The sequence below is a fragment of the Oncorhynchus keta genome, chromosome 8, assembly GCF_023373465.1.
Source record: "Oncorhynchus keta strain PuntledgeMale-10-30-2019 chromosome 8, Oket_V2, whole genome shotgun sequence".
NCBI classification, from domain to species: domain Eukaryota; kingdom Metazoa; phylum Chordata; class Actinopteri; order Salmoniformes; family Salmonidae; genus Oncorhynchus; species Oncorhynchus keta.
In genome coordinates this window covers 5869408-5894256 of record NC_068428.1, presented here as the reverse complement: position 1 = coordinate 5894256, position 24849 = coordinate 5869408, and the positions used below count along the sequence as shown (strand labels likewise).

At 41.0% G+C, this 24849-nt stretch overlaps 1 protein-coding gene across 3 annotated transcripts in view; it reads right to left on the bottom strand.

The window, feature by feature from the left end:
* Window positions 1–24192, bottom strand: part of LOC118386744 (C-1-tetrahydrofolate synthase, cytoplasmic-like) — a 50923-nt gene extending 26731 nt beyond the window's left edge. Inside the window, exons 1-15 of one of the 3 annotated variants that reach the window (XM_035774514.2) lie at window positions 23692–24192; window positions 22913–23052; window positions 22508–22592; window positions 19722–19781; window positions 19571–19624; window positions 15726–15862; window positions 12535–12635; window positions 12054–12190; window positions 5502–5613; window positions 5052–5179; window positions 2620–2717; window positions 2189–2362; window positions 1823–1959; window positions 1237–1283; window positions 1042–1149 (exon numbers count right to left, since the gene is read on the bottom strand). In XM_035774514.2, coding sequence (XP_035630407.1) covers window positions 1042–1149; window positions 1237–1283; window positions 1823–1959; window positions 2189–2362; window positions 2620–2717; window positions 5052–5179; window positions 5502–5613; window positions 12054–12190; window positions 12535–12635; window positions 15726–15862; window positions 19571–19624; window positions 19722–19781; window positions 22508–22592; window positions 22913–23013 — 1479 coding nt within the window. In that variant the 5' untranslated portion in view covers window positions 23014–23052; window positions 23692–24192. Of the gene's footprint in view, window positions 1–1041; window positions 1150–1236; window positions 1284–1822; window positions 1960–2188; window positions 2363–2619; window positions 2718–5051; window positions 5180–5501; window positions 5614–12053; window positions 12191–12534; window positions 12636–15725; window positions 15863–19570; window positions 19625–19721; window positions 19782–22507; window positions 22593–22912; window positions 23079–23691 lie in introns of those variants that run through there. The other 2 variants (XM_035774515.2, XM_052523414.1) reach the window with 2 other exon arrangements.
* Window positions 24193–24849: the final 657 nt, after the last annotated feature.

Genomic DNA, 24849 nt, shown 5'->3' with positions numbered 1-24849 from the left:
AATTAGAGGCAGCTGGTTTCGTTGCCTCTAATTGGTGATCATATTTAGGTAGCAATTTTTCCCACCTGTGTTTGTGGGATATTATTTGTGTTTGTGCTTGTAGCACCACTGAGGTTACGTTTCATTGCTTGTTTATTGTTTTGTTTGAAAGTTTCACTCAAATAAAGATGTGGAACTCAACACAAGCTGCGCCTGGGTCCCGTCCTTATTACGAATGTGACAGAAAAAGGGTGGCTACTTTGAATCTCAAATCTCAAATATAAAATATATTTTGATTTGTTAAATACTTTTTTGGTTACCACATGATTCCATATGTGTTATTTCATAGTTTTGATGTCTTCACTATTATTCTACAATGTCGAAAAGAGTAAAGAAAAACCCTGGAATGAGTAGGTTTTCGAAAACTTCTGACTGGTACTGTAAATTGGCTTACAAATGGCTATCTGGCAATGATCAACAACCAGTTTGACAGAGATGGAAGAATTTTGAGAAGAATAATGGGCAAATATTGTACAATCCAGGTATGCAACGCTCTTAGAGACATACCCCAAAACACTCACAGCTGTTATAGCTGCAAAAGGAGATTCTTACATGTATTGACTCAGGGGGTTGAATACTTATCTAATCAAGATGTATTTTTCATTAAATTGTTTTAATTTGTATATATTTTTATTCCACTTTCACAAGACATATTGTGTGTGAATCATTGACAAAAAAGTTATTATTAAATACATTTTAATCCCACGTTGTAACTTAACAAAAGGTGTAAAAGGTTAAGAGGTGTGAATACCTTTTGAAGACAAGTTTATAATAAAGTAAAACATTCTATAATGAATCCCTTTTGTTTTTAGTGTGAGTAATGTAAAGAGGCTTTTTTTACATACAATTTTAAATAATGCAGTTTTGCAAGTTTTGGCTTGGAAATAACAGAAAGCACACATACCACATACTTTCCTAGTAAACAAAGTAAAGAACAATTGAAATAGGTTTTGAAATAGAGAGACCAAGTAATATTGGGACTAATATGATGTTTTTTATTACCTTATCTGACTGTGTTGACTCGCATAACACACGTGCATTGATAGTGTCCACCACCAGGCTACTGGCTGCCATGACAGCTTGTGTGTCACTGGTGAGGTGGAGACTGACCTGGAATCAGTGAGGTAGAACAGATTAAAAAGACTGCACTCAAATGTGAACATTGATGTATCTAAAGGAGTAGTAGAAAGTGCTTACCTCTTCCATAGGAATGACTTGGCAATAACCACCTCCAACAGCACCAACTACATAGAAGTTATAATCAAAGTACCGTTTTATAATTGTTTAAACATGTGTGTATAACTATCTTTACAAATAATGGAGTAATTATTAATAAATCATTTAACAAACAATTTACAAATCCATAAATAAAACTTTATGAAAAGGGGTATACAGAGTACACTTTGAGGGCGAAACGTAACTTGAGAACACGTGGTCACGTTAAGTTTTGCATAAATAATGTGCTTTTTATATGTGGAAGATTTTTGCATGTGTATGAGACTACACAACAACAACTGAGTATGCTTTCTTGTGATTATTTTGATTCGTCAGTTAAAGGCTTGTGATTATTTTGATTCGTCAGTTAAAAGCTTGTGATTATTTTGATTCGTCAGTTAAAGGCTTGTGATTATTTTGATTCGTCAGTTAAAAGCTTGTGATTTGTCAGATAAATTAGTTGGATTGATATATTTTTTAAAACAAATTAACAACTGGGTAATCCAGGGGCAAAAAAAAATCAAAGACAGAAACACCAAGCAGTATGTTTTCTTTAAAAAAAACTCACCTTTCACCCCAAAGTTTGAGCCTCGGCTGGGTTGGCGCACACAGGCAAAACTGTTGACATGAAGGTGTGCTCCTAGGGCCTGTGCCAACCCCAGGGTGGTGGTTGTCGTTCCCTCACCCAGTGATGTGGGTGTGATCCTGCAAGGAGGAAGTCAAAAGACTTGGCACAGATATGATGCTGTGCCATTTGCCATAAAACATTTGTCATTTCCGCGCACAGAGGCCAGGGCATATCCCATACAGGCTCATAATGAACTTTCCGTGCCAATGTTAATTGGTACACATACTGCATATCGGTATGTGATGTGACCTAGAGTATTGCATACTGTCCCATTGGGCCCAGTCTTTCAAGTTTTACTACCCTTACCCTGTGACCACCAAGTATTTCCCATTAGGCTGTGTCTTGAGGCGGTTCAAGGCCTCCAGACGAACTTTGGCCCGGGTCGTCCCGTAGGGCTCCACCTCCTCTGAGAAGAGGCCAACCTCCCGGGCCAGACGGCCAATTGTCTTTGGCGTGAAGGAGTGTGCGATCGCGGCGTCACTGAAAAAGGTCACACTAGCTACAGCATGTAGAGAGTTTCTTTGATCTCATAAATGACATCATACTGATGTAGGCCTACAGTGATGCCAATTCTCCCCATTCTCTTTCATAATGTGGTTGTGTCCTTATGGCCACTACTGTTAGGACATGACCCTTACTTATTGTCAAATTGATAATGTAGGAGCAATATTAAAATATAACTGTATTGGCTGGCTGATAACTTGTGTGAAGATGTAGCACGGATATCAAGTCTATACCTGGGTTGAGGTTTCTGTGGCTTTAGCTTTGCGTAGGAAATGTTCCACTTTCCTGGCTGGTACGTCTTGAGAAAGCTCTTTGCACTCTGGACAGTGTTCTAGAAATGACAAAGAAAGAAAACACGAGATTAAATAGTTTACAGTTGTTGTTTTTATTTAACCGGGATAGCCCCCATTTTTTTTTTCAATTTTCGCCTAAATGACATACCCAAATCGAACTGCCTGTAGCTCAGGACCTGAAGCAAGGATATGCATATTCTTGGTACCATTTGAAAGGAAACACTTTGAAGTGAATTGAATGTGAATTGAATGTAGGAGAATATAACACAAAAAATCTGGTTGAAGAAAATACAAAGAAAATAAACAACCAGTATTTTGTTTACCACGATCTTTGAAATGCAATAGATAGCCATCACGCTGTTCCTGTGTTGTCTGTTCACACTGCCTTATCTATACCAGGCCCGTCGCTGCCAAACCTCACCCAGCATGTGGCCTCAACTGCTCTTAAACGCAAGTAAAACCAAATGCACATGCTTTTCAACCGCAACCACCCACCCTGGATCCAGCCATCACTCTGGTTGTAATAGTGTCCACAAGATGGCAACAGTGTATGTGCAACGTTTCAGATGGTTAACTTCAAGTATGACTGAACCTCGAGACTTTTAGTGTGAAGTCACCAGGTACATTTGGGCAAATCGCAAGGGAGACATTCACATTCATATTCCATTTTTATGCAATAATATCGTCAAATCTGTATATTTGGACTTTGATTTAGCTTTCCAAGTATTAGTAGCCGTATAATAAGTTCCACATTTGCAAAACAACCAGTTTTAATAATAACTACATAACTCTGAATATCTTTATAATTTTTGTCCCAAATGAAAAGGCATGCTGTCGTACAAGGTTGGAAACTTCATTTTACGATATATACATGGTTTCCCATATACATGATACTCCCGCAAAGCCCAGCTCATTGGCTATCTAGCTAGCTTTGTTTGACCCCGATTGGTGCTTATTTGACAAAGATACAGTCATTCAAGTGGTGACCGCCCGCGTCATTGGCGTGCCATGAAGACGTCGCTCTCTGACCAAATATGGTGTCCTATAGGATATACGACACCCCTAATGAAATAGTGAAGTCTTGTTAGCTTCTAGGATCTCTGAGGAATAGATTTGAAAGTGATGTAACTTGCTGAAACAACGTTTAGGGTGAGATTTTCACAGATTCCTTTCTTTGCAAAATGAACAAGTGGAAATACAAAATTGTTCGTGCATGCTATATGGACCTTTTTTAGGATATGAAAAAGGATTTGATCGAACAAAAGAACACTTAATGTTATCTCTGGGACACTTTGGATGATACATCAGAGAAAGGTTTCAGAATGTAATTACACATTTCAGCTATCAAACCTATCACGATGAAAAAGCTGTTTTGTTGTTAGGCGCTCTCCTCAAACAACAGCATGGCATTTTTTTTGCAGTAATAGCTACTGTAAAGTGGACAGTGCAGTTATATTAACAAGAATTTAAGCTTTCAGCCGATACAAGAGACTTAAATTTCCCGAAATGTGTTTTTTATCTAAAATCTGTGATCTTGACATAACACGCTGCATGATTTACAACTGTCCCGTTGACAGGACGCCGATCCTTAAGATTAAGAAAAAAAAATCCCCAAAAGATAAACATCCTCATTTAAAACTACACAGAGAAAAAAGGGCATTTTTTTGTAACCATAGGTGAACATTGAACATTATAGCGTTGCGATCCTGACACAACCATTACAACTAAATGAGAAAACAAGGAAAGAAATACTCCCTCAAAAGCAATGGAGAAAGACAGCGATGTGTTCTAAATGGCACCTTATTCACTATTTTGAGCACTACTTTTGACCAGGTCCCATAGGGATCTTTTCAAAAGTAGTGTCCCATATAGGGAATAGGGTGCCATTTGGAATGTTGCCAGTAAGTGCATAACTAGGGCCTACATTTGAATTACATTAACCAATAATAGATTTACTTCTGTGTTGTTGCCAACATGACAAAAAAGAATATCTACAAGCAGCCATGGCAGGGTCAAAGCCAAGATATTTATGTGGTAAGGCCTATAAAATAGACTGGCAAGAACATTTACGAACATGAAAAACTCCTATCTATTATTTTGTATTGATTTAGTATCTTTATCTTAGTGAGGAAACTAAAACAATTTAATCAGAAAGTTTAATTGTCCCCCTTAGCTCAAAATGAGTGTCTGTGCATTATAATATAGCCATAATTTGTTTCAGATAAATTATTTTACAACAAAACTTATATCTACACAAATGCAAAAAGCCAAAATAAGTATGTTTGACGTTCATGTGGGAAAGTAAATTGAATGCACTTTTTAGCCCGAAAAAAACACCCAAAAGTAATATAATTGAATTTATGACAGCCTACCTCCATGAGCATAGCAACGGTCATTGGTCCCACTCCCCCGGGCACAGGGGTAATGAACCCAGCCTTCTCCTTGGCAGAGGGGTAATGCACATCCCCCACCACTCGCATCCCGTTGGCTTTGCTGTCATCTGTGGGGGTCCAATGGTCAGGGTCAAAGTTCAAAGGCTGAAGTTGAGGGTCACTGAGAACCCAAGCAGTAGCCTGGCTACTGGACTTTCTACATTCAACATCATCACATTGTTGCATTAATGACAAGTTGACTAAAGCAGAAACAGACTAGCACCAGACAAGGTGGAATTTAAAAGGAGACATCTGCTTCCTTCTGAAAGTGTTAAATGGCTTCCTCTCCTCCTCTCCTGTTCTTCATCACCAATGATCGGTATGGACACTGGATGCTATTCAAGACTGTAGCTCTTGGGTTGTGATTGAGAAAACGGTTGTTATACATACCTGGGATGTGGTTGATGCCACAGTCGATAACCACAGCACCCTCCTTCAACCACTCGCCTTTCACCATCTCCGCCTTGCCTGCACCCACCACCAATATGTCTGCCCTTCCCACCTGGAAAAGGGTTCAAATGTCATACATTCACGTAGATTTGGACCTTTTAGCTCTGTCTTATTGTTAAAGGTTACATCTTTACATCTTCTAAAATATGTTTTAAAAAGGGGTGGGAACCAAAATGATTTCCCAACCGTTTTGCTCTGAACAGAACCATTATTATTTTTGTTCCGTTCCACAGTTCAGACCAGCAGTTCCACATTTAGCTCGATATTAAATCACTTCACCAATCAGTGTGGATAAAGCAGCGTCTATAGTTGTTTGCATTGGGCAGACAAGTGTGGGGCAAGAGATGTGACTGTAATTGTGGGGAGAGAGGGCCTCAAACATGAATCTTTAAAGACATGGGTGGGGATAAGGCTTGAGAGGATGTGAACAATCCTGAATGGGTGTAGACAAAGACGAGCTCTCTAGTAGGTGTACCAAAACATTTAAGGGCCATTTTATAAAGATTGGGGTTACAAGTTTATCAACTTTCAATGCAGAATAACTTTCCCATTTGTCTTCAACTGCAGTGTATGATATACCATCTTGTAATGCTATCCAATGTAAAAAAAAATACCACTTCAAATGTTGCTCCATGAGACAATCGAGGCGGTTGGTCACATAAACAGTACATTCGGGAAAGTATTCAGACCACTTGACTTTTTCCACAATTTGTTATGTTACAGCCTTATTCTAAAATTGATTCTTGTTTTTTTTTCCCTCATCAATCTACACACTACATCCCATAATGACAAAGCAAAAACAGGTTTATAAAAAAATGTAAACTGAAATATCACATTTACAAAAGTATTCAGCACCTTTGGCAGCAATTACAGCCTTGAGCCTTCTTGGGTATGACGCCTCAAGCTTGACACACCTATATTTTGGGGAGTTTCTCAGATTCTTCTCTGCCGATTCTCTCAAGCTCTGTCAGGTTGGATGGGGAGTGTTACGTTACCCAGTTCCTGTGTTGTTGTGGGTTTGTATGTATGTGTATGTATTTCAAGAAATGGCTTCCTGGATTCCCCATAAGCAGCTGATTGTTCGGCCCCATTGCTAGTTGGAGCTGACCCCGCCCTCTCGTCAGGGGATACAGTTCTGGTCACTCTCCTTCCAGACTCACATCAAACATCTCCAATCAAAATCAAATCCAGGCAACACCCACAGTTGCCTTATCTCAGTTCACTGGTCACGATGGCACCCATCCGAACGGCTCAGCAGGTGTATCTCACTGATCATCCTAAAGCCAGCACCTCATTTGGCGCCTTTCGTTCCAACTCTGCTGCCTGTGACTGGACCTCTGCAATCACAGACTCCGTCTCCAGCTGTATAAAAGTCAGTGTTCCTTGGCTCAGAGGGAGAGCTTCTGGGTATGCACCAGTATTGTTTGTTGCTCAGAGAGAGTGTCTTTGATGCCCTGTGTTGCTCAAGCAGTTTTCGTAAAGTATTTTGTAGCCGGTCCTGCTGAGGTATGTTTTTGCCACAAGGACTGTGTTTTGATTATTGAAATTGTTCACATTACGTTAGTATTATTCTGTTTTTGTTCCCAGGGGGGAAGGGGAATGCACCTTGGGAGTGCTTAGGCAAGAGGCCTGCGGTGATACATATACCCGTAGTATGTACTGTCTATGCACACTAGGTAAGACCTGGGTGGACCACCCCCTATAATTTGGTTAGTGAGCCAGGTGGTGCTAGTTAGGTAAGTTGTGGGTAGGTAGGAGAGGGGGCTCTTTAACTTTTACTTTCGATGCTTTGCACCAGTCCAGCCCCTTTTTCCCAAAGTACAGTGTGTAAATGAATAAATTCCCTGTTAAAGGTAACATTCTCTGCCTCTGTCATTCTTACCCGCACCTACAGTCACATACCTCTTTCACTCCAAGGGGAGTTGAGAGTAGCAGGGTGTTGCGTTCCCCCCTCCAAGAGGCTTGCGTAACAGGGAGCATTGCTGCACAGCTATTTTCAAATCTCTCCTGGGATGTTCGATCGGGCTCTGGCTGGGCCACTCAAGGACATTCAGAGACTTATCTCGAAGCCACTCCTGCGTTGTCTCGGCTGTGTGTTTAGGGTCGTTGTCCTGTTGCAAGGTGAACCTTCACCCTAGTCTGAGGTCCTGAGCGCTCTGGAGCAGGTTTTCATAAAGGATCTCTCTGTACTTTGCTCAGTTCATTTTTCCCTCTCCTGACTACAATGGTTGCTCAATGAAAAGTGTTGTGATTATACTGCTGGACTTAGAGTTAATTTGTGGTTTAGTACAGTACCCTGCATCACTGCTTCATTTCTCCAGACCAGCACAAGGGGGAGTTAGAGCACTGATTTATGATTTTGGGTCCCAATGTATAAGCCAAGTAGATATAAGCCAAGTAGAAACTGATAATTGTGCACAACTTCAAAATTGAATGATGAGGATGAAGAAGGTGATTGAATTTAGAACAATAGTGTAAGAATTGCTATTCCTCTGTCCTGTACGCGCACACCCTGTTTATTTCTACTCGTCGGTATTACTTACTGAAACTGTTGTTTAAGTATTACTAAAAACCTACATTTTTTATTCAAGATAAACTAAAATGTTGGAGTACATTCCATGATGAAACTGTTGTTTAAGTGATATAATACTAAAAATCAAGTTGATGGCAATAAATAGCACTAAGGTTTTTATTCTAAGATAAACTAAAATGTTGGAGTATATTCCATGATATTGACTTAAGATATATGACTCACTTGACTGAATATAAGCCTGATATAAAGTACTAAATAATCAAGTTGATGGCACAGTCTCATATAGCCTCGGCACCTACATAAAGCTGAGTGACTCAGCTGAGTCAAATAGCCTCAGTCATATAGCCTCGCACCTACATAAAGCTGAGTGACTCAGTCATATAGCCTCGGCACTACATAAAGCTGAGTGACTCAGCACCTACATCAAGCTGAGTGACTCAGTCATATAGCCTCGTCACCTACATAAAGCTGAGTGACTCAGCCTCATATAGCCTCAGTCATATAGTCACCTACATAAAGCTGAGTGACTCAGTCATATAGCCTCGGCACCTACATAAAGCTGAGTGACTCAGTCATATAGCCTCGTCACCTACATAAAACTGAGTGACTCAGTCATATAGCCTCGGCACCTACATAAAGCTGAGTGACTCAGTCATATAGCCCGGCACCTACATAAAGCTGAGTGACTCAGTCATACATAAAGCCTCGGCACCTACATAAAGCTGAGTGACTCAGTCATATAGCCTCGGCACCTACATAAAGCTGAGTGACTCAGTCATATAGCCTCGTCACCTACATAAAGCTGAGTGACTCAGTCATATAGCCTCGGCACCTACATAAAGCTGAGTGACTCAGTCATATAGCCTCGGCACCTACATAAAGCTGAGTGACTCAGTCATATAGCCTCGGCACCTACATAAAGCTGAGTGACTCACTCATTCATGGCTTTGGATCAAAGTAAATAAGTATCAACATTCTAACTGTTAGTCTTTAATAAAGAAACGTTCTGGTTGTCCTGACCTGGACACCATGTACAGTATTATAATAGCCCCTTATGGGCTGTTAGCAGGACAATATACGCAACACCTTTCTGTAGTTTGATACTTTGTGCTTCAAATCCTATAAATCCAAGATCAGCGTTAAAAACTTAGTGGACGGGGCCTCCTGAGTGTCGCAGCTGTATCAGACACTGCATCTCAGTGCAAACTGCGTTGCTACAGATGCTAATTCGATGTCAGACGCGAATGGGAGACCCATGAGGCCTTTTGTTGGTTTTTCTCCCTCTAAAAACATAAAGAAATCATTCTAAATAACAAACTGGCTTTATTTACAAATTGGTAAGAATGTCTCACCCCATGTTCAAGAATGGCCTTTTTCTCGCTCACTCGAAGTTATTTGAAAATGAAATAATTTCCAAAATGTAGTTTTTTTAAAACAAATTGATTATTATTAATTCATTTAGAATGATATAAAAGCCCCTTAGATATTAATTTAGAATACTCCAATCCTCTAAATGTAATTATTGTTGGAGTCACGTCATTGAAAAAAATATATTTTTGATATACTGGTGGCCTAGACATGAGTCTCACTAGTGTTGAGTAATGTGGTGTCTGTCTTATTTATTTAAAGAGCATATTGAAGTGAGAAGGAACACGATTTGAAGCAATAGTCTACAACTATTTTAGCACCGTTTTGCACTGCTCTGAGACCAGCATGGGGACTGGTCTTGATAAATCAAGAGATTTTTACTTTCACTATCTCCATTGGGGCATTGGTTAGACTACAATTAGGGTGTGGAAATGTTATACTCGTTGTACAGTAGCCTACTCCTGACTGTCACTTTGTACTGCCTCAGAGCTCTATGGACAATTCCTTTGAACTCATGGCTTGGTTTTTGCTCTGACATGCACTGTCAACTGTGGGACCTTATATAGACAGGTGTGTGCCTTTCCAAATCACGTCCAATCAACTGAATTTACCACAGTTGGACTCCAAGTTGTAGAAACATCTCAGTGATGATCAATGGAAACAGGATGCACCTGAGCTCTTATGTAAATAAGGTATTTCTGTTTTTAATTTTAATACATTTGCTATTTCTAAATACCTGTTTTTGCTTTGTCATTATAGGGTATTGTGTGTAGATTGATGAGGGAAAATTCTAATTTAATCCATTTTAGAATAAGGCTGTAATGTAAAAGAAAATAGGGATCTGAATACGTATGTATATATATACTTAAAAATGTCCTTGTTTTTCAAAGAAAAGCAAATTGATCAGAAATACAGTGTAGACATTGTTAATGTTGTAAATGATGATTGTAGCAGGAAATGGCTGATTTTTTAATGGAATATCTAGCGTACAGAGGCCCATTATCAGCAACCATCACTCCTGTGTTCCAATGGCACGTTCTGTTAGATAATCCAAGTTTAGCATTTTGAAAGGCTAATTGGTCATTAGAAAACCCTTTTGCAATTATGTTAGCACAGCTGAAAACTGTTGTTTTGATGAAAGAAGCAATAAAACTGGCCTTCTTTTGACTAGTTGAGTATCTGGAGCATCAGTATTTGTGGGTTCGATTACAGGCTCAAAATAGACGTCAGTCTATTCTTGTTCTGAGAAATGAAGGCTATTCCATGTGAGAAATTTACAAGCAACGGAAGATCTCGTACAACGCTGTGTACTTCTCCCTTCACATAACAGCACCAACTGTCTCTAACCAGAATAGAAAGAGGAGTGGGAGGCCCCGATGCACAACTGAGCAAGAGGACAAGTACATTAGTGTCTAGCTTGAGAAACAGACACCTCACAAGTCCTCAGCTGGCAGCTTCATTAAATACTACCCGCAAAACACCAGTATCGACGTCAACAGTCAAGAGGCAACTCCAGGATGCTGGCCTTCTAGGCAGAGTTGCAAAGAAAAAGCCATATCTCAGACTGGCCAAAAATAAAAGATTAAGAACTCTGTCTCGAAGGCCAGCATCCTGGAGTCGCCCCTTCACTGTTGACGTTGAGACTCTGTACGCCTATGTAGATATTCCATAAAAAAATGTGCCGTTTCCAGGTACAATAGTAATTTACAACATTAACAATGTCTACACTGTATTTCTGATCAATTTGATGTTATTTTAATGGACAAAAACAAGGTAATTTCTATGTGACCCCAATCTTTTGAACGGTTGTGTACATACTGAACAAAAATATAAACACAACAAGTGTTGGTTCCATGTTTCATGAGCTGAAGTAAAATATTCCATAAATGTTCCATATGCACAAAAACATATTTCTCTGGTGCTGAGGAGTATTTCTGTCTGTAGCCCTTTTGAGTGGAAAAACTCATACGGATTGGCTGGGCCTGGCTTCAAAGTGGGTGGGCCTATGCCCTCCCAGGCCCACCAATGGCTGCGCCCATTGCCCAGTCTTGAAATCCATAAATTAGGGCCTAATTTATTTATTTCAATTGACTGGTTTCCTTCTATGAACTGTGACTCAGTAAAATCTTTGAAATTGTTGCACGTTGCTTTTATATTTTTGTTCGGTATATATATTTCTACACACATTACATCTAAATAAAGGATGCTTATCCAAATAGAACATAACTGAGCGCATCTGTGGAGTTAGCTGATGAACGCAACTTTTTGAATGACTATTTTGAATCTATTAAAAAATAAAGTGCACTAAATGGTGCTCAAGGATTCAAGAGGAGGTGACGATTACAAGAGGGGTCCATTTCATGCTTCAACAGATGCAGTAAAAAAAAATCAGTGAGAGGAAGGACGTGAACTTTCAACTAAGTGATTATAGGACGCAGAAAGTTCAAGAAGGGGATGGGATGCTAGCCTGAGTCCAGATATGTTTGTGCTGTTCTGCCGTCTGTTTATTTCTATCACTGTCGCACCAAATGACAGCAATGCAGTTGGCAAGACAGAGCACACAGATCTGGGGTCAGGTTAGATGGTGTTACTTGTGCAGCCAGGTCAGTTGTTTTGGAATGACAGGTGGTCACGGTGGCATGGCTCCAAAGAAGCAGGTCATGCATGGGCGCTCCCACAATCTTGCTACGGCCAATCACCACAGCGTTCTTCCCTGCCACTGACGTGCCTATACGTGCAGACACAATTGGGGACCATTACACATTGCTCCATTTCATTCTCACACATACACATACTTGTCAATTTTCAAGTAATGATTTTTTAAATTATTACGTACATTTTTATTGTATAATGTTATATAATGTAAATATTGTCAGGTCCGGTCATACATTATGATATATTTATCAGTAAAGCACAAACCCAATTAAGACCCTGACAAGCATCCTAAACAAGGAAAACTGCCTTTAAGTATCCAGTTTCGTGCTTATGTGCGTTTCAAGGGAAGTGTTTGTGTATCGTTCGGCTACTATACAATAATCTCCATGGCAACAATAAGAGGTGTGTGACCCTCACCTGTCTGGCTAATGAGCTTCATGCAGCCTTTAGGAGTACAGGGGATGAAACAGTCCCCCAGGTCCCCCCGAGAGAGCTTCCCCGCGTTGATACTGGTCAGCCTGAGAACACACACACACATACAAATCTATAGCATCACATTTCACATGCAATGGATGCTAAGGAATAGGTCCCCCACCCCACACTCTCACTCTCTCTATCTCTCTATAAAACACACACACACAATCAAACAAACAATGCCGACTGTGCCAGACACACACACTTCCATAAACTGAGAGCTTCCGGAAATGTTCTAAACTTCCAATCGACGGAAGGTATTTTGGGGACATGGATTGATATTGGGGCCTCCTCTGACTTGTGTCATAGTTTATACGACCTGCAGAACAAATCACTACTGCCCTAAGATGTGGACAAGGAATCAATTGTACTCATCACTTGCCTAAATTGGACCAGCTTGTCTAAATTGGACCAGCTTGTCTAAATTGGACCAGCTTGTCTAAATTGGACCAGCTTAATTTCCAAGCTCTCCCACAGTGTGAGAAATGACTTGTACAAGTCTGCCTAAACACTATTCAAACCCCTTCAAAGAGTCCACTCTGTCGCCTCCAACAAATCTTACTGATGCGCTTGCTCGATCACGTACCCTCAATATATTTGCTCTAGTTCCACACCAGTGCTTGAATCAAACGGCTGTGTACACACAAAAAAAAGATACTACACTATTTGCCCTTAGGAGGTCTGCGTCCTGAATGGCACCAAATTCCCTTTATAGTGCAATTATGCCCAAATGGCCATGATCATAGAAGTTGGCAAGACAGCACAAATCATGGTGGCTGAAACCAGACCAAAGGGAGTCAGATGGAACTGGAAGAGTCCGGAGCCTCAGGGAGTGGTTGTGGTGTGTGTGAAAGTATTTGTTTTTTTATGTGTTTGGGAGTTGTTGTTTTTTTTGGGGGGGGGGGTCGTAGTGGTGGTAGTGGTGGTGTTTGTGTGTTGGGTGGGGAAACGCTTATTATTATTTTATTAAAAAAATATATTTAACCTTTATTTATCTAGGCAAGTCAGTTAAGAACACATTCTTTCTTACAATGACGGCCTAGGAACAGTGGGTTAACTGCCTTGTTCAGGGGCAGAACGACAGATTTTTACCTTGTCAGCATTATGACCAATAAACATATATTTTATATGTTTACAATATTTACAGATGACAGACTTATCATTTGCTCAGAAACTGAAAAACAATTAAACTAAATAGTGACTGATTTCAGCAGGTCATGTTACTCTCAAGACAGGTCAACAGCGTCCATTGTGCTAATAGGCTGCTGGATTGCAAGTGCAGTATGACTCTCTTTTCCTCAAATTAGGTTTGTCCCTCAAATATAAATAACTATACACCGTGTTAATATCTAAGTCCCTAAAGCCAACACCTCATTTGGCCGCCTTTCGTTCCAGTACTCTGCTGCCTGTGACTGGAACGAATTGCAAAAATCGCTGAAGTTGGAGACTTTTATCTCCCTCACCAACTTCAAACATCAGCTATCTGAGCAGCTAACCGATCGCTGCAGCTGTACATAGTCTATTGGTAAATAGACCACCCATTTTCACCTACCTCATCCCCGCACTGTTTTTATTTATTTACTTTTCTGCTCTTTTGCACACCAATATCTCTACCGGTACATGACCATCTGATCCTTTATCACTCCAGTGTTAATCTGCAAAATTGTAATTATTCGCCTACCTCCTCATGCCTTTTGCACACATTGTATATAGACTCCCCTTTTTTTCTACTGTGTTATTGACTTGTTAATTGTTTACTCCATGTGTAACTCTGTGTTGTCTGTTCACACTGCTATGCTTTATCTTGGCCAGGTCGCAGTTGCAAATGAGAACCTGTTCTCAACTAGCCTACCTGGTTAAATAAAGGTGAAATAAAAAAATTTAAAAAATAGTATTTCTTAAGGGTAAAAAAGTAAACGATTGATTACTTAAAAACCCTGGTGACAAACAGCTCCTCACTGCCACTATGAGCTTATTGTGAAAGGTGTGACCTGTAAGCTAATAGTAACAGTAGCAACAGAAGTAACAGTAGGCCTACTACTCACAGTACAAACAATAGTAATAGTATGTTTCGATGTTCATATCAATAGTAACATACAGGGGTTGGAACCGGTTCAGGGAACAGAACTGAAAACTGGAAAAGAAAGGCATCAACAAACAGGACCAGAACCCGGTACGAAAGTGATCTACACTGTTCTGGAACATAACTGTTATTTTAAAAGCATGTGAACCGGTTAATAAAGTATTTTATCCAGGCATTTTCCACAAAAAAAATGCAACAAAGCACCTATGCAAAGTCCTCCCTTTTTGTCAATCAGAAACTTATTCCATCATCTGCCTGCCAGCTGAAAATCTTGCTAATATGTGTGAGTGTAGGCTACCTACCCATCCCCCTCCGAAACACAGCAGTAGCCTACTGATGTTACAAACAGAAGATCCGGAGCGTGATTTTTTAATTAGAGAACAATGGATGAACCTTTCCAGTGCTAGTCAGGGATACTATCTATATACTATATTATCACATGTCACATTAGATCCATTATCTACAAAAAGGTAAGAAGGGTTTTTAATTTTGGTGCCGCTCTGCACACACACGCTTGTTAGCTAGCTAGCTTCTCTGGTCCAACATTAAGCCAACTCTGAAGTTAAAATACATTCAAAGTTCCTCCATAAAAGCCATAGGTATAATTATGTTGGCCTAATTCAGATAATGCATGTCATCACAAGATGCCCAGTGCTTCAAGCAAAGCCTTCTCGTCCACCCTCTCGTTCTTTCCCCACCCGCAAAATCTCAGCTGCATCTTGCGCCTGACACTTGTCTTTCCATCATGCGTGTAAACAACTCACTGAGCTATAGCTTCTCTGCTCCATATCACACTGCATGGTTGGTGAAGTAATTTAATGTTGAGCTAAATGTAAAGAAAAGAGAAGGCTTTCAGAGGTTTAAAAAGGACAGAAAGGAACTACATGAACCGGTACTTTTTTGGGGAGTTCGAACTTGTTCAGAACCTTATTTTGCTTGTCGAAACGGGAAAAAATAATAATGGTTTTGTTCAGAACAAAACAACTGGAAAATGATTTAGTTTCCAACCCCTGGTAACACATGCAGGCTCCCTGTGAGAGTTGTCACTTACCCATCCACATCCTTTTCTGGGGCCACGGCATTAGTCACCTTCTCTGTGTCCATGGGGTTGATAGAATCCAGTGGCAGCTGGACAATGAGGCCGTGGACCTCTAGGTTCTCATTGACCTCTACAATTCTACGGAGGACCTGTGCAGGCCAAGGTTTTAGAGTGGTGGTCAGGGATTGGTGAAGAGGTGCTAGTACAGAATAACAACATAGCCCTATTATTAAAATAATATCAAACTTGTTTAAAAGTTAATATCTGAGGAGTAATCATAATATCAAACTTGCTTGATTTTTTTTATATTTCAAATGCTTTTCAAGGCCTGTATTTTTTTTTTGCTTAGGTAGAGGATTCAATGCCCCTCTTACGCAAATGTGCCAAATGTTGTATCCATATCTATGTTATATTTTAGATGCTCCTTGTTCAGGCTCTTCCCACTGGTCACAAACATCAATTCAACGTCTATTCCACGTTGGTTCAACGTATCTTCATTGAAATTATGTAGAAACAACATTGATTCAACCAGTGTGTTCCAAGTAGGTTGAAATACACACACTACTCTGGCCGTATAGGGGCATGTACAATACCAGTCAAACGTTTGGCACACCTACTCATTCAAGGGTTTTTCTTTATTTTGACTATTTTCTACAACTAACAACAATTTTCTAGTAACCAAAAGAGTGTTAAACAAATCAAAATATAGTTTATATTTGAGATTTTTCAAAGGAGCCACCCTTTGCCTTGATAACAGCTTTGTACACTCTTGGCATTCTTTCAACCAGCTTCAACTGGAATGCTTTTCCAAGAGTCTTGAAGGAGTTCCCACATATGCTGAGCACCTTTCCTGCTTTTCCTTCACTCCGTACCAGGCGGTGATACAGCCTGTCAGGATGCTCTCGATTGTGCATCTGTAGAAGTTTGTGAGTGCTTTAGGTGACAAGCCGAATTTCGCTGCTGGCCTTCTTCACGATGCTGTCTGTGTGGGTGGACCAATTCAGTTTGTCTGTGATGTGTACGCCGAGGAACTTAAAACTTACTACCCTCTCCACTACTGTTCCATCGATGTGGATAGGGGGGTGTTCCCTCTGCTGTTTCCTGAAGTCCACAATCATCTCCTTAGTTTTGTTGATGTTGAGTGTGAGGTTATGTTCCTGACACCACACTCCGAGGGCCCTCACCTCCTCCCTGAGGCCGTCTCGCCATTGTTGGTAATCAAGCCTACCACTGTTGTGTCGTCCGCAAACTTAATGATTGAGTTGGAGGCGTGCGTGGCCACGCAGTCGTGGGTGAACAGGGAGTACAGGAGAGGGCTCAGAACGCACCCTTGTGGGGCCCCAGTGTTGAGGATCAGCGGGGTGGAAATGTTGTTGCCTACCCTCACCACCTGGGGGCGGCCCGTCAGGAAGTCCAGTACCCAGTTGCACAGGGCGGGGTCAAGACCCAGGGTCTCGAGCTTGATGACGAGCTTGGAGGGTACTATGGTGTTAAATGCTGAGCTGTAGTCGATGAACAGCATTCTCACATAGGTATTCCTCTTGTCCAGATGGGTTAGGGCAGTGTGCAGTGTGGTTGAGATTGCATCGTCTGTGGACCTATTTGGGCGGTAAGCAAATTGGAGTGGGTCTAGGGTGTCAGGTAGGGTGGAGGTGATATGGTCCTTGACTAGTCTCTCAAAGCACTTCATGATGACGGAAGCTCAGTTACCTTAGCTTTCTTGGGAACAGGAACAATGGTGGCCCTCTTGAAGCATGTGGGAACAACAGACTGGGATAGGGATTGATTGAATATGTCCGTAAACACACCAGCCAGCTAGTCTGCGCATGCTCTGAGGGTGCGGCTGGGGATGCCGTCTGGGCCTGCAGCCTTGCGAGGGTTGACACGTTTAAATGTTTTCCTCACGTCGGCTGCAGTGAAGGAGAGTCTGCATGTTTTAGTTGCGGGCGGTGTCAGTGGCACTGTATTGTCCTCAAAGCGGGCAAAAAAGTTATTTAGTCTGCCTGGGAGCAAGACATCCTGGTCCGTGACTGGGCTGGTTTTCTTTTTGTAATCCGTGATTGACTGTCGACCCTGCCACATACCTCTTGTGTCTGAGCCGTTGAATTGAGATTCTACTTTGTCTCTATACTGATGCTAAGCTTGTTTGATTGCCTTGCGGAGGGAATAGTTACACTGTTTGTATTCGGTCATGTTTCCGGTCACCTTGCCCTGATTAAAAGCAGTGGTTCGGGCTTTCAGTTTCACACGATTACTGCCATCAATCCACGGTTTCTGGTTTGGGAATGTTTTAATCGTTGATATGGGAACGACATCTTCAACGCACGTTCTATTGAACTCGCTCACCGAATCAGCGTATTCGTCAATGTTGTTGTCTGAAGCAATGCGGAACATATCCCAGTCCACGTGATGGAAGCAGTCTTGGAGTGTGGAATCAGATTGGTCGGACCAGCGTTGAACAGACCTCAGCGAGGGAGCTTCTTGTTTTAGTTTCTGTGTGTAGGCAGGGATCAACATGGTCAGCTTTTCCGAAGAGATTATCCGTTCACCTACTCTGCAAATCTCAAAGAAACGACGGTTGGACCCAAAGATCTCACATTTGCACTCATCAGACCAAAGGACAGATTTCTAATGTCCACTGCTCATGTGTATTGGCCCAAGCAAGTCTCTTCTTATTATTGGTGTCCTACTAGTGTTTTCTTTGCAGTTATTTGACCATGAAGGCCTGATTCAATTATTTGGGCTGAAATTTCTGATGCTGGTAACTCTGATGAACTTATCCTCTGCAGCCGAGTTAACTCTGGGTCTTCCTTTCCTGTGGCGGTCCTCATGAGAGCCAGTTTCATCATAGCGCCTGATGGTTTTTGCATCTGCACTTCAAGAAACCTTCAAAGGTCTTGAAATTTTCCGCATTGACTGACCTTCATGTCTTAAAGTAATGATGTACTGTCATTTCTCCTTGCTTAATTGAGCTGTTCTTCCCATAATATGGACATGGTCTTTTACCAAATAGGTTTATCTTCTGTATACCACCCCTACTTTGTCACAACGGATTAGCCAAAGGCATTAAGAAGGAAATAAATTCCACAAATTAACTTTTAATAGGGCTCACCTGTTATTTGAAATGCATTCCATGTGACTACCTCATGAACTGGTTGTGATAATGCCAATAGTGTGCAAAGCTGTTGTCACACCAGCCTTCGCTTTGGCTCCCCCTCCTGTCCAACTCAGGCATTCGGTGTCGCCGGCCTTCTAGCTGCTGGCGAACCTACTGCTGGAAAACGCCTTTCACTCATCAACCCTGGATTTGTCTCGTCATCATTACACACACCTGGTTCCAATCCCCCTCTATCACTGTATACATACTCCCTCTGCCATTTGTCTTTGTCAGTCATTGCAAATGTTACTTGTTTTCCTGAGAGGAATCTCTCCTACTATTTCCTGAATGCTTTATATTTTGCACTTTGGGTTCACCCTGTGCCTTTTTGTTTCTGAAGATGTATTTTTTCACAACAGCATTTAGGTTTCTTCCCGCTTTGATCTATGTTGTTAAAATAAACTCAGTAGTACTAAACCTGCGGCTGCCTCCTGCCTACTCCTCTCTACTACCACAGTGACAGCTGTCATCATGGCTACTTTGAAGAATCTCAAATATAAAATATATGTCGATTTGTTTTTGTTTTTAAACGCTTTTTTGGTTACTACATGATTCCATTTGTGTTATTTCATAGTTGTGATGTCTTCACTATAATTCCACAATATAGAAACGAGTAAAAATAAAGAAAAACCCTGGAATTAGTAGGTGTGTCCAAACTTTAATCAAAACATAACATGGATGTAGTGGCTGTACTTCTTACCTCATCCTCTGTTGCAGTCTTCGGCAGTCTGACATGGCTGGCATTGATTCCAATCTATAGAAATGGTGGCAGTGATTAGCATTCTCACTGCAAGTATACATCAAATAGCTAGCATGTGTTACTATCGACGCTCTGCTGCCACAGTGCTTACCTCAGCTGCGGCTTTTAGCTTCATGCTAATGTAGAGGTTAGAATCGTCTCTGTCACCCACCTGAAACACACACACAGTCCTGTATAACTAACCTTGTGCGGACACACAATTCAGTCCCATTCAAAATCCTATTTTCCCTAAACCTAGATACTAAAACTAACCTTAGCTCCTAACCCTAACACTAATTCTAACCTTAACCCTTAAACCCCTAGAAATACTATTTGACCTTGTGGGGACAAAAATGTCCCCAGTTGGTCAAATCTTGGTTTGCTTAAAACCTGTTGCGACTCTAGGGGGGAGTATTTTCATTTTTGGGGAAAAAATGTTCTTTGAGCTGTTCTTCCCTACGTCACAATGCTGTAGACGCCTTGGGGAATACGTAGAAAGCATAAGCTGGTTGATAGCACATTCACAGCTCAATAGGGACTCATTGGATATTTTGTCAGGATAAGATGCTAGAATATGCATATAATTGACAGCTTTGGATAGAAAACACTCTAATGTTTCCAAAACTGTAAAGATATTGTCTGTGAGTATAACAGAACTGATGTTGCAGGCGAAAGCCTGAGAAAAATCCAATCCGGAAGTGCCTTATATTTTGAAAAGGCTGCGTTCCAATGAGTCCCTATTGAGCTGTGAATGTGCTATCAACCAGCTTATGCTTTCTACGTATTCCCCAAGGTGTCTACAGCATTGTGACGTAGTTTTACGCATTTATGTTGAAGAATAGCCGTAGGCGGCCACATTGCATAAGTGTTCACCTGATGGCTCCCAGGGGGACTCTCGCGTAAAATACAGAGGTAACCATTACTCTAATCGGTCCTACTGGAAAACAAATTGTCCCGACGGATATGTTATCGAATAGATATTTGAAAAACACCTTGAGGATTGATTATAAACAACGTTTGCCATGTTTCTGTCGATATTATGGAGCTAATTTTGAATATTTTTCGCCATTTTCGTGCCTGCAATTTCCGGGTGATTTCTCAGCCAAACGTGAAGAACAAACGGAGCTATTTCGCCTTCAAAAATAATATTTTGGGAAAAATGAACTTTGGCCATCTACCTGGGAGTCTCGTGAGTGAAAACATCCGAAGTTCAAAGGTAAACGATTTAATTTGATTGCTTTTCTGATTTGTGAAAAGATTGCCTGCTGCTAGCAAGGCATAATGCTATGCTAGGCTATCGATAAACTTACACAAATGCTTGTCTAGCTTTGGCTGTAAAGCATATTTTGAAACTCTGAGATGACAGGGTGATTAACAAAAGGCTAAGCTGTGTCTCAATATATTTCAGTTGTGATTTTCATGAATAGGAATATTTTCTAGGGATATTTATGTCCGTTGTGTTATGCTAATTAGTGTCAGGCAATGATTACGCTCCCGCATGCGGTTAAAATAAGTATAGTTAAACACATCTATAGACACCAAATAGGATTTTAATAACAACACAATACTAGAATATACTGTATGTATGTTGTTTTATCAAGTTACACAGCTTCAAATGCTAAACATGGAGCTCGAATGCTCTCCAGCTACACATCAACAACAAATAAAGAGCAAGTACCATGTTCCCCAAGTCTGTATATCAGCGATCCTACCACAGAGTAAGCTGAGCAAAAACTGATGAATAAGTGTAGAGATTAAATGAATTACTAAATGTATAATTAAATGCAAATGATTCATTGTAGTTGATAAAACAGAAGTTATACAAAAGAAATAGAAAACAACAATCTACGTGTGGTGTTGGGATACATGTTACTCAACGAAACAATGTGTACAATTTGAAACAAAAAAAGAACACTGAAAACATTTAATTATTCACTGAGTGCACAAAACATTAGGAACACCTGCTCTTTCCATGACAGACTGACCAGATGAATCCAAGTGAAAGCCATGATCACTTGTGAAATGCAGAAAGGCTTGAAGTGGAGGAGACAGGTTAAAGAAGGATTGGTAAGCCTTGAGACAACTGAGACATGGATTGTTTATGGGCGAGACAAAATATTGAAGTGCCTTTGAACAGGGTATGGTAGTAGGTGCCAGGCACACCGGTGTGAGTGAGTCAAGAAGTGCAACGCTGCTACATTTTTTTTATACTCAACAGTTTCTCATGTATATCAAGAATGGTCCACCACCCAAAGGACAACCAGCCAACTTGACGTAACCGTGGGAAGCATTGGAGTCAACATGGGCCAGCATCCCTATGGAACGCTTTCGACTCCTTGTAGAGTCCATGCCCTGATGGATTGAGGCTGTTCTGAGGGCAAAAGTGGGTGCAACTCAATGTTAGGAATGTGTTGCTAAGGTTTTGTACACTCACTGTATATTCTGTTGTTTTGAATGAATTGGGCCTCTGAATATTTGAGCAAGGTTATTTAAGACTTAGAAGGGTTACAGAGGGGAGAACCTCACAGTTAGAAAAAAAAATCAACCGTAAAGTAGCCTACCGTTATAAGGCGAGCAAAACAATCAACACATTTACCGAAAGCTCATCTGAAGAAGTGTGGAATTAGAAGAGAGGAATAAGAATTAAGTAAAGAAAAACAGCTCAAAAGAACACACTCTGGTAATGAAATAAGGAAACACAAAGGGGCAGTTTCACACTACGGTGCAGAGTTGAGCCAAACTGAAGCAAAAGAGCTGTACTGAGCCGGCCTCATTATTAAGCCTCCACCACAGTTGCTGGAATTGTGCTGGAAAGGACAAAGTGAAGAGAAAATATCCAAGCAAGCACACGACACAGTTTGGGTTGGCAGGATAATGGGAAAAGGGTAAAAGACACACCTGCAACACTACCAGACCTGGCCGGAAGCCAGGGAACTGGCCCCTCATCTGGTCCAAGTCCTCTTTCAACCTTTCTCTCACCAGCCTGTGTTGAACAAGAACAACCACATTGTAACATTAGTTACACTTTCTATGAAGCTGATATAATGCATTATAAACACACTCGTAGAACGAACAACCACATTGAAACATTGGTAACATTTGCAATGAATCCCATGCCCATCGACCATCATTGTAAATAAGAATTGGTTCTTAACTGACTTGCCTAGTTAAATAAAGGTCAAATAAATAAGAAAGAACAAACACAATATAACATTCAGCACTCCCCCGTATCAAACTCCATGACCTCCATGAGGCACCTTCACTCCAACATGCTGTGGTATCACCGAGTCATAGGCTACTCACTGAGACGTCTTGTTGCCGGAGACAATTGTGGCCAGGTTGCGCCTGCCTCCTCTGCATCCTGTGGACCCTAGACGGAGGGTGAGGGAGGCGAAGGAAAGCATGGCTGACAACTGGAGAAAGATGGCTGGATGGCTGGATGGCTGGATGGAGAAATTAAGAGAAATAATAATGGATAGATGGTAAAGGGATTTTAAGAGGCCCAGAGAACAGAAAAAGGAACTGCATCCACTACAACTACAGTGCAACATATATCCCATTATGAACAATTGAAAACATCACAAGTGCCAGTTACAACTATAATAATAATAATAAATTACATTTGGAGAGCGCTTTTCATTTACAGATGTAAATCACAAAGCTCTTATAGTGCAAGCCAGAAAACTGCAAACCCATACAGCAAGCTAGAAAACTGCAAACCCATACAGCAAGCTAGAAAACTGCAAACCCATACAGCAAGCCAGAAAACTGCAAACCCATACAGCAAGCTAGAAAACTGCAAACCCATACAGCAAGCTAGAAAACTGCAAACCCATACAGCAAGCTAGAAAACTGCAAACCCATACAGCAAGCTAGAAAACTGCAAACCCATACAGCAACTGGCTCAAAAGTTTCTACTATTGACTACAACCATGACTACTTGCAGAAATGGTTAGCATGCAATGTTGCAATATCTTATAATAATGTAATAACAGATTACAACTATATTATTATACAATAATTGTATTATTATTTTTGTTATTATAAATATTTGAAAAGTAAGAGAGATAAAAATGACTTACCAGAGTTAATGCAATGTCCAGAAGTGGATCTAGTCTCTTGAGGACCAGGTCAGCCACCAAGTGATCCACACTCCAACATAGTGGTCTAGGCAACTCCTCTTATCAGTGTGTGTGTGTGTGTGTGTGTGTGTGTGTGTGTGTGTGTGTGTGTGTGTGTGTGTGTGTGTGTGTGTGTGTGTGTGTGTGTGTGTGTGTGTGTCTGTAGCGCCCACTCTTTCTCACTCTCTGTCTCTCGTTCTCTCTCACAACTTGGGAGGCTTCCAGCAGTATCTTATCACAGTCTATGGACTTTTCCGTGGCATTCCTGCCTACTCCAGATTGAACGTGAACTAGGTACATACATTTCTCACTGCCAAGGCTATTGGGTTAGAGAGAGGGTAAAACATAGGGAAAGTTGCAACTCGTAGGCTCAAACCAAAAATCCAGGGGGAATGGAGTTTGGTTGAACAGAGACCCAGAGGTTGGGAAGTGTATTGCGCCATCCCACTACTGGGTCTACTCCCAGCCAATCAGAATTCATTCTGACAAGACAGTCTGAAATGTTTTTGGCAACCAAGCTTGTTTTTTTCCCTTGTTTGCTACCAAAAGTCGCTACTTTTCCACAGAGTTAAAGCAATTATTCATATCCAAGGAAGATGAACTGAGGTTGCTTTCTATTCAGGAAGGAGCCTGCCCCCTGCTTTCTCTGTTATTTCTCTTTCAGCCAGAACTTTCTTTCTCTTCCCCTCCTTCTTCTGCATGTCAAAGACAACAAAACAACCTCCCGCGAGAACTCAGCTTTGGACAGAGTAAGAGGAAAGGCCTGGGATATGTTCATTGGGCACCAAACAGGGAAAAAACTGACTGGAACAGGGAGGGACTACTGCGGCTCGTCCAGTAAGTAACACTTCATTTCATGTTCCATTGCAAAGCATTTTAAAACATTTTCCATTCTATGCACTAACGAACGCAAGCTCTGCTAACCCTGTTCTTTCTCTGTGTGTACATTGCAATAAATGAAGCAGTCTGATTTAGGTTTGTCCAGTTTCACAACATGGCATAACCAAAGCCTCAGTGTTGACCACAGTGGGTGTTAATCTCCACTACTACAACCAACACATTCAATAACCAGACCAGACCAGATTTACTGGAGTGAGTACAAAGGTCCTCTTGAGTTAC